The 10,656-nt window shown below is 38.9% G+C and overlaps 1 protein-coding gene across 2 annotated transcripts in view; it reads left to right on the top strand.

Annotated features, from left to right (window-relative positions):
- tpst1 (tyrosylprotein sulfotransferase 1) overlaps window positions 1-10,656 on the top strand; it is a 67,192-nt gene that overhangs the window by 20,519 nt on the left and 36,017 nt on the right. For both annotated transcript variants that reach the window (XM_024258053.2, XM_024258052.2), the window contains exon 2: window positions 7,934-8,979. In XM_024258053.2, the coding sequence (XP_024113821.1) occupies window positions 8,123-8,979 (857 nt within the window). In that variant the 5' untranslated portion in view covers window positions 7,934-8,122. The remainder of the gene's footprint in view (window positions 1-7,933; window positions 8,980-10,656) is intronic.

Genomic DNA, 10,656 nt, shown 5'->3' with positions numbered 1-10,656 from the left:
ATATCGTGAGCCATGTATTGCGTATCGTATCGTGAGGTACCCAGTGATTCCCAGCATTAGTCCAGATGACTCCAGCCTTGTATTGATGTGTGACCCCTTCCATGACAAAGGTGGACAGGATTTAATGTCTGCCACAGACACCAGTGAAGATAAAAAATTAGTGAAAAAAAAGGTTCAGCGCACTGTCCTGTGGGGTCCAGATGACCCTACTTTAATGTAAACATGCCTAAGATAGCACAAGGGTTACACTCTACATTGAAAAGTAGGTTTATAGCACAAGAGCGCAGTTCACCTGTTGTCTCTTTTTCTTTCCGTTTAGCTTTAATTTGAAAGGAGGTTTGGAGACAAAGTAGCTCATGAGGACCATAAAGGTCTGTCGTTCTCTGTTGGTTAAAGCTGTAATAACACATGATTGAATTACATTTCTTAATAAGATCCTGTCCTCATTTGTTTGGCTAATCGATATTTTCTGTCTGTGCTAGGAGCCATAACACTAAGGCCCCTGCACATAAAGTCCCTCATGTTTGAGTCACAGTTGTTGTCTTCTCAGCTAGCATGGAGGGAAATGCAAATTGGTAGTAATTTGATTTATTGCTGTATTACTGATTCAGTAAGGCTAATGGCATTCCAGTCTTTTCCAATAGTGAATCGAGGTGTAGTGGCAGAAATCTCTCTGATCTTTTTGGACTGCAGGACCTTCAGTCGACCGCGTAACAAATGCTCAGTGGCTGGTGTTGCTTCTGAAGGTGCACTTGTTCTTCAGAGACCGGTCGAGAGGATCAACAATGTTTGCCAGAAATTAGAGTGGATTCTGCTGATGTTCCCCTTGTGTGGATTTCTGAAACACTTTGGCTGCTTTATGTTGTAGCACTGAGAAGCACATAGAGTGCAGACTAAGGGTGCCTCCTGACTCTGTCTCTCCAAGTCTATTAGTCTCAGTCTAAACATGCTGGCAAACCAGACCTGGCCTTGGATGGAGCTGTTTTTGTCCAGAACTTCCTTGATGTTTACTGTCACCATGATGTTTTGGGAATGAAGCCTCAAGATTCATTTATTTGAATGGCCATGTCAAAGGGCTTACCTCCATTTTGTGGTTGTAGTCACACATTACCCACAACAAAAGCCAGTTAAAACAAGACATTTGTGATGCCTATCCTCTTACCATCCACTTCTTCAGCTTTTCAGGGAATCTGGATATTGGGACCTTGCAACTAAAGAAATATTTTTGGAAAACTGCATTTTCTTGACAGCTCAATATTTGATGCTTGTTCCTGGACTCTCATGACATACACAGAGCTCCGTCATCTTATGCTAGTGTTTCTTAGCATCACTTTATGTAGCTCCAGGACTTGTTGGAGACCCCCACAGTGACCTTAAGAGGCCATGCATGTGGATACACTCTTCACTTTTCAATCATGGCTCAGTTTGTTATGGTAAAAAATGATGTGGTGTCCTGCTTGGAAATTACTATTCAGTTGTTTTATTTAAAAATTTATGTTTCAAACTACAATTTAAAATAGTCCCAGGAAGTCATTAAAACATTTCTGCAGATTATCCATTTTTAATTTTCTTCAGTAATCCATGTTTCCTTGTTCATTACGTATTTCTAATCAGAAGTTTCTTTCTGTTTCATTCTATCTTACTTCCATTCAATTCAATTCAATTTTATTTATATAGCCCAAAATCACAAAGAAAATTGCCTCATTGGGCTCATTCTATTGTTGCTGTCTTTCTTGGAAAGACGTCTTAAGGTAGCGCCGCAGAAAAAGTAACACAGAACAACACTGGAAGATATACGGTATTCTACATCTAAAATGAAACGTTTTTTATTCTCTGATTATCTGATAAATTGAGTGTTGTGTAAGCCAGGGGGCGGAGCTTGCAGCACAGACTCTTCCTGGACGGAGCTGTTGGCATCGGTCGTCAGCACGTTTCCACCCGCTCGTTTTCATGGGGCTGCTGCTGACAGTGGTGGTTTTTTAGACGATTACTGTTAAATGCATCAACGAATCAAAATTGGAGGTTCTTTATAGGGAGGAATGAACAGTGAAATGCATTTAAAACCTCAAAAAGTAGAATTTTCATGGTAGGGCCCCTTAAAAGTCTGTTCACCTGAAGCTCCCGCTGCGTGTGTGAGGAGCTTCTGTCAAAAACCTTTCTTGACTTCATAATTGAGGACAGGGATAAAAAAACATCAGCTTTGTTTAATTGTAAGAGCTGAATAAAGGCATCGGTTCACATTTCAATTTCTGGATTCAAAGAATCTCCCAGTTGAGAGCAGCAGCTGTCCCGCACAGGAGAAAGACGCTCTGTAACAGACTTGCCGGTGCCGTCAGGGGACGATTGTATGGCAAGCCAAAGAGATCAAAAATCACCAGGAAAATCGAGCACAAGGAGTGTCACGTTTTACAGATAACAATTATTAATTTGAATAATTAAATGTTCCCACAGTTAGTTTTGATAAGACAATTAATACAAAAAAATGTTTTAACTGTTTTATTTATGTTTTAATTTGGACATTAGGCAGGTGGGATGAGAACATTTGTATTCTAAGGGGTACTCAAGACTGATTCTGTAAATTCCATCATCACCCACATAAGCGAAACATAAATATTCCAGATTGCTATTTAGACCTGGTTGTCTTATGATGTTACCTCCCTCTGTTACCATCTTCTTTTTTCCCTAAACCCCCCTTTTTTACCCCCACTCACACACACACCACCGCCTCCCTCTTCTTTGTTTCCGTCCGGTCCAACAAAAAAAGAAAAAAGGTACAACATAATCAATATAAATAAAGTTTAGCATGAAATACAACAGGGGTTTATACTCAATAAATCCCTGTTGTGACAGTAAAATCTGCCCAACACAAGAAGCTCTCAGCCCACATCTGTTGGCTCAGCTGTTGGACAGGACAAGTTAAAAAAAATAAAATAAAAAAAAGATAGATTTGGTATTTCCAACACAATATTTTTCTTTTCTATTCTTTTTGAAGATTTGGTCGCAAGACATGCAAATGTAATCAGAAACTACATGTTTTAGCATGTTGTTTGTGTTTAAAGATGTTTTGTTTTAATAAATAGGCCTCAATGACCAAAATTTTGACGTGGCATATATAAATATTTTGTGTGAAATACTTTATATGCTTATCGAATATATGATTTTAAGCATTTCCAAAAAATAATTTAGCTTTCATATTGTTGTTTGTTGTTTTATTTTTTTATTTTTTTTTCCTTTTTACTGATCCGAAAAATGATCCGAACCGTGAACCATGAGTTTTGTGATCCGTTACACCGCTAATTAAAATGGTCTTTGATTAATTTAATAGTCGATTAGTCTTTGTTCTATATTATATGGAGTCAGAGTAGTAAAGTTGAAAGTTATTATGGCATTCTGCCAGCTTTATGGACTATTTTGGCGTTTTTTAAGACTAGTTTGGAGTTTAGCTAACATTTCAGCTGCAGGCTAGCTATTTTGGCTAATTTAGGCTTTTTTGTTTTAAGGCTGTTTTGGAGTTAAGTTAATATTTAAGCTACATGCTAGCTATTTTGGCTAATTTAGGCTTTTTTCCTTTTTGTTTTTTAGGCTGTTTTGGAGTTGGTCCAATGTTTACATGCAAGCTATTTTGGCTATCCTAAGTTTTTATTTTTATTTTTTTTATGCTAATTTGGCATGTAACTAATATTTTAGCTGACTATCAACCTCAGTGTTTTCAGCTATTAACTTCAGCATTTTCAGCTATCAATTTTCAGCAACCAGATTCAGCTTACAGCATTCATACTAGGATTATCACAGGTAATGCTATATATCTAGTTTTTAGTTAGTTTAAAGCTAATGATGGTTTAGATGTGTTTAACATCTATTTTGTGCACGATCCGATTAGTTGACTTATCGGAAAAAATAATCAGTGATTAAGTCGACTATTAAAATAATGGTTTGTGGCAGCACTAGTGCGGTTAAAAAGGGGGGGGCCTAAGATGAGAGAAGTTAGTCAAGAGCCTCGCTCCAGATCTTCTAATTCTCAGAGCCTTTAACTCTGTTAAGGACACATCTGTATTTCATTATTTATTTGATCATTAGCTGCCACACAAAGGTCTAATCAACATGCTTTAGGCTGTGTGTAGCTCCTGAGCCATGTAATAATGAGCAACAGAGCTCCATGCTTTCCAGCTGGGTGCTGCTCTTGACCCCCCTGCAAGGAGTTTACCCTTCTACAATTACGATGCATTCCGCCTGCAGCTTTCCGAGTTGTCAGTCGGCCCATCGCAGCCGCTTTGTGCAGGCTGCATGTGTCTGAGTGCAGCCTCTGCATAATTAGTCTGCAAGCTCACCCTTATCAATGGGGGGTGAATGTCACATCTGATGCATGTGACGGTGCTGAATGAAGAGATGAAAATGAAGCTCGGTTGGGTTTATTTGTTCCTCCTTTTAATTCAGACAGGGTTCATTTTGTTTTGTTCACATCCATAATTGTCTGGAGTCGCTAGCTTTGCTGTAAGATAAAGTGTCCTGTCAATTGAACTCCCGTGGGTATCAGTCAGTAGAGATGCTTCATGGTTCAGCCTGGACGCATTGACGGCAGTACGGTCACAGCTGGATTAACCCTTTAACCCCCGAGGCTTCGCTGGTGATGCTTAAACAATAGTTAAACCATAACGGTGGTATGTTTTCAATAGGCTGTACAGAATTTCTGATTTATTTTAATCTGACTGCAGCACATACAAGTTCCTTTATAAAATTAAGTCTTAAAAACATTGTTCTAAAGCAGCAAATATATTGCAGTTATTTTTATATTATTTTCTAATTTCTTCTGAACATAAACTATAGGTACTGCTGTGCAGCAGAAGATAATAAAATGTAAACTTAAAATAAACAGTTCTGATAATAGATTTAATCATCATTTCACTCAGTCATCTGACATGTGTACATGTTGGAGGATTGATCAAACACATAAGATCTCTTCATTTAGTGTCATGTCAGGAGTCGTTAAAAACAAGTTTATTTTACTATTATTAGATCACCTCATTAAGAAATGAGCATAAACGGCACAAATGTAACTAACAAATTCATTATTGATACATAATAAAACAACAAATTATTCTAATTTGAAGCTCTATACAAAAGATTTTGGCTAATATTTTAACAAAACCCTCAAACTCATCTCTACTCCACAGCCACAATCGAGTCCCCGCCCCCCTGCGGCTGTTACGAGCATAGATATAATATAGAGTAGATGCCGCATCGACCGCTACTTACTTTTGGCGCTGACGAGCCGCGGGGCCGCCATCTAGGACCGGTCGCCCTCTCCACTTGTTGTAATCTGTTTGACAGGCGCAACGAAGAGTCCTCGCGCTTAATCGATCATAACTCGCTGAATACTCAACCGATTGTCACATTTTTTTCTTTGTTGCAAACATCATACATTTAGCTATGATCTAGTACACATGGGTTGGCATAATTTATAATTTATTCTAGGCTTAACAGTAATAGAAGCAAAAAATAAATAAAAGACTCAGCTATTTTAATATATATGAACACATACTGTTTTATTTTAGAAAGATAATGAGAAAGATACAAATATAATATATGCAATATATTTGCAGAATTATAAATCAAAGATAATCAAACTCAGTCTCATATTTCTAATATATAGATAGAAATTAATATAATATATTTGTAAAATTATAAATCATATATACATATATTAGAAAGAGATAGAGATACTCAAACTCAGTTTTTATATTCCTTATATATAGATAGAATATAAATATATATGCAATATAATATACTTATAGAATTATAAATCATATATTTTTAGAGAGGGAGATAGAGATAATCAAACTCAGTCTCATATTTCTAATATATAGATAGAAATTAATATAATATACTTGTAAAATTATAAATCATATATACATATATTAGAAAGAGATAGAGATACTCAAACTCAGTTTTTATATTCCTTATATATAGATAGAATATAAATATAATATATGCAATATATTTATAGAATTATAAATCATATATAGTTTTTAGAGAGAGAGAAACTAGGTGAACAAGAACATGACAAACCATTAAATCATATTTATAAAATGTTCTTGAAAGTTGGACATGAGCTAAAACCCCTGGAAGAGCACTTCTTTACAGGGCCTCATCCTTGTGCTTCCTGACGGAATAACGCCATCTTTCAGTCTCACGATCTGACCGGTCCGGTCAAAATCTTCTGGCTTAAAATGTTCACTGCAGAGCACAGACGAGTCAGCTGCAGTGAAGCCTTCTCTCCTTAAGGCCACTTCCCACTTCTTCCTCGCATCTTTTTTGGGAAACCTTAAAATCGAAATTAAATAAAAGAGAGAGAGATTCAGAAGTGTCTACACAAACATGATACACATGATAAAGGAAGTCAATCTTGTTTTCTTAATTCTTCTTACAATTTAATTCCTAGTTTTCAATTTTCTATCTACATTTTTTATTCAATTTTTTCTATTTATTTCATTCTTCAAATTTATTAGAACCTTTTGTTTTGTCAGCAAAATAAAAATTTCACATTTCTATTGATGGTAAACCAAGCAGCTAAAATCATGAGTAAGTTTCTTTGCAAACTATTCTATAGTCAGATGTTCAGTTGTTCCTATTTGCAAATCAGTGAGTGAATGTCTGTCGAATATCCAACTAACTTCACCTCAGTAATCAGTGAGTGTGATGGCAATGAAAGATATTTAATACCAGTTATATTTGTTTTATTTCTACAGTAGCATTGCTGTGCCATTTTTATGGAATATATGATTTAAAAAGTCTCAGTTAGCCTTCATAGCTGAGTGAACACCAGCACTAGATAGCTACGTTAGCTGTCAAAGATTCCACTGGTGTAGATAACAACACAATAATAATATAGTCTATTCCCTAAATAAAACCAATAAAAATGTTCAAACTTACTTGTGAAAGGTAATCCCCCGATCCCTGGCTTCAATAGTCCGCCGATTTGAGCAGGCATATGCCGCACAATGCTCAGGCATCTTGTGTGTGTCTTCTATATTTTTGTTTGTCTTGGCGACAGGACGACCGGTCCAAGATGGCGGCCGCAATTCCTGCGCTCCAGCAGCCAATGCGGCATCTACTCTCTATATGATATCTATGGTTACGAGCATGCGCAGTCTCTCCTTCTCTCCTCTTTCAGCCCCGCGTGACACGTGACGCGCGGCAGTAGACAGACTGTCTCCTTTTTCTTTTTTCGTGGAGGTTCTCCTCTAAATCAGTTTTAAACTCCTGATTTTAAAGCGTGTCTTCTCTCCCTCACACTCTGTGGATCTGTCGGTAACAAACAGCTGCGGAAGAATAACCCAGTCGGACCGAACCATTTTCAATGTAGAGGAGGGGGGTCCGGTGACGATGTTTCCAAAACAAAATATATAAACATCGTTATCTTGACATTAAAAATAAAAGTATTTGCGATTATATATTGGTTATTGGTTTACTGAAATAATGTTTTCTGTTGTGTCCTTTTGTCATCATTCGGGGCCTCCATGCCCCCCCTCTCAGTCTGGGCTCCTAGAATCAGCCGCTCCATAAGAAGAAGAAGCGCAGCTCTTCCGGGGGTTTCTCCCATGTTCATTTAAAACGAAAGTTTATCGCAATAGAATCATTTCACTATCGAAAAAAAGTAATATCGCAATAACGATAATTATCGTTTTATCGCCCAGCCCTAGTCCTGAAGGATAAAAGCGCCTCACACTGCTTTTCTCCCTCAGGATCTCCTGGGATTACGTTGGATCGTGTTAACGGTTGAAAAGTTAGAGTAAATAAAAGAACACAAATACTGGAGCTCCGGTGTTAAAGGGTAAAAAGATTTTTTTGATCAACTTTTACTGCTGATAGGACTTTTAGTTTCATCTAGTGCACTGTTAACACTAATGTTTGCTTTGTGTTTGTGACTCTCCAGGCCTGATGGAGCTGTGGACTCCTCTCCTGCTGTACACCAGGGAGCTTGATCCATGCCTGATACCCAGCAAACAACCATAAAGGGTGGGAAACTCAAATACCCTCAGACTCCTTTTTCCCCACCCCTCTCCCTGAATTACCCCTGTGGTGACGCTGTCCTGCCTGTCCTGCCCTCTTTGTGACCTACGGCATGCTGGGAAAGCTGAAGCAGAACCTGCTGGTGGCCTGCCTGGTCATCAGTTCGGTCACAGTCTTTTACCTCGGTCGTCATGCCATGGAGTGCCACCATCGCTTCGAAGAGCGCAGCCAACCTGGCGGGGTCCTGCCTTTGTCGGCGCTCGGGGGCAGCATGCGGACCACCTTACGGACCGGCCAGAATCTCAGCGGGCCTTTTGTTTACAACAAAGACATGCCGCTCATCTTCATCGGCGGCGTGCCTCGGAGCGGGACCACACTGATGCGAGCAATGCTGGACGCTCACCCAGATGTGCGTTGTGGTGAAGAAACCCGTGTCATCCCACGCATCCTGGCTATGAAGCAAATGTGGAGCCGATCAGGCCGGGAGAAAATGCGCCTGGACGAGGCCGGTGTGACGGATGAGGTGCTGGATGCGGCCATGCAGGCCTTCCTGCTGGAGATCATCGTCAAACACGGCGAGCCCGCCAGCTTCCTCTGCAACAAGGACCCTTTTGCTTTAAAGTCTCTGTCTTACCTGGCCAAGATTTTTCCTCGTGCCAAGTTTTTGCTCATGATTCGCGATGGGCGAGCATCTGTCCACTCTATGATCTCAAGGAAAGTGACCATTGCAGGCTTTGACCTGAACAGCTACAGGGACTGCCTGACCAAATGGAATCGGGCCATCGAGACCATGTACACTCAGTGCCTGGATGCAGCAGACAAATGCCTCCCTGTGCACTATGAACAGTTGGTTCTCCATCCTGAAAAATGGATGCGGACATTGCTAAAATTCCTTGACATTCCTTGGAATGATGCTGTCCTCCACCACGAGGACCTCATTGGGAAAGCTGGGGGAGTTTCCCTTTCCAAGTAAGTCATGTTGGTAGTTTGATGTGATTTCTTTTTCTCAGCTCCTCCCACCATCAGACCTTGTACTGCATTCTGGGTTTTCTCTTTTTTAAATACGTTTTAGCTAATTGGCATTCCTGGGAAAAATTCTTTGGACAGTTTAGGTATATTTAGCCCCCATACTCCAAATCCTGACTCCTCGTAGAAATGAACTAGAGCAGCCGTTAACCATGAATTTTAAAGCTCTTCTCTGATTGTTCACTCATTTTCAGTCGAGTCAGTGATCCTCTGCAGAGAAATTCAACTGGACCTTGTGAATTTTACATGGATGCATCACTGGTTTACTTGTTGATAGAGCTGGGCCATACATCGATTAATTTGAATTCATTGTTTTGGACTATTTATTTTTGGGAAAATTTAGATTTTATTTTCCCAACGCTCTGCTTTCTCGGGTATCCATTGTTCGGACTAATGTTAGCTCCCCTGTCTCTTGCATAGCACAGACATGAAACTTCGTGCGTGGGTAATATTTGATTTGTGTGTAACTTTGGATTTGTGTGTGCGGAATTCTTGATTTGTATCTCATACAACATTTTTTGCGTATAAGTACAAAGATCAAATTTAAAAAATGCTAAATACAATTTAAACATGCACAAATTAAAATTACAAGAGCTTGAAACTAACTACAGACAAATCTTTTAAAATCATGCACAAATCGCTTGTCATGTACACACAAAACCACGTTGATAGAACTCTCTGGTCTGCTCTTCCCACAAAGCTTCTCCGCAGTGGCAAAACTCAGCGATAGCTTCGCGAGGCCTTTCTGAACACTAGGCTTGGGCCGTATTCAAATTATAATACCCTCAATATTCTTCAACATTTTACCATGGTACACAGTATAACTTTGACTAATTAAGAATTTTGTAAGCATCACTTAAGTGGCATTACCAAACTGCTGCATTTACCCCCACCATATGAAACAGAGTTCTAAAAACAATTATTAAAACAATAACTACTAGGGCTGTAACAAGTATCCGGGTGCTCGGGTATTCGCGATCTGCTCCCAAAAATTCGAGTACGGATATTCGCGACGTCCAAGATCGCTGATTTGTGATCTTTATAAATGTAGTAAATTGTAGTAAAATATGATCAACATATCATCTGGGGATGATGTATTTTGTTCTGAAATGCGTATTAATGTAGGATTTTAAGTTTACGAACTAAAACAAAGCCGAAAGAGCCGCGTTACTGCCAGCGGAAGTAAACACATCTTCGTGACGATGAAACTTCCGGTTTTCAAAGAAAAACTAGCGAGAGCTTTTTTCTGTTCAGAAACTGAGACTGAAGTTCTGTTCACAGACATAACTTCTGAAACAATTAATTAGCTTTAACATTAGAGCATTTGCTCCAGTGTTTACATTCTTTTGGTTATGATAACTCTTCAACATTTGATGTAATTAAAGAAACTCCATCTTTTTCTGAAGAAACAGACTCACACTGCTGAAAGGTGGATGTAATCAACGTGAATCAGATGATTCTGCAGCGAAAAAGAAGAACTTTTTTTCATAGGAGCTCTGCACCAATATGTGATGATTAGAACGTAAAACATTGAAGAACTTTGAGGATAGAAAACTGTGGAAAACATTTTCAAGTTTTGCTGTTAAATGATCCAAAACAGCAGTGATTTTTATCCTTTTA

This window comes from Oryzias melastigma, linkage group LG13 (assembly GCF_002922805.2).
Source record: "Oryzias melastigma strain HK-1 linkage group LG13, ASM292280v2, whole genome shotgun sequence".
Lineage (NCBI taxonomy): Eukaryota > Metazoa > Chordata > Actinopteri > Beloniformes > Adrianichthyidae > Oryzias > Oryzias melastigma.
The sequence above is the reverse complement of the archived record's forward strand: the minus strand, read 5'-3'. Positions and strand labels throughout refer to the sequence as shown.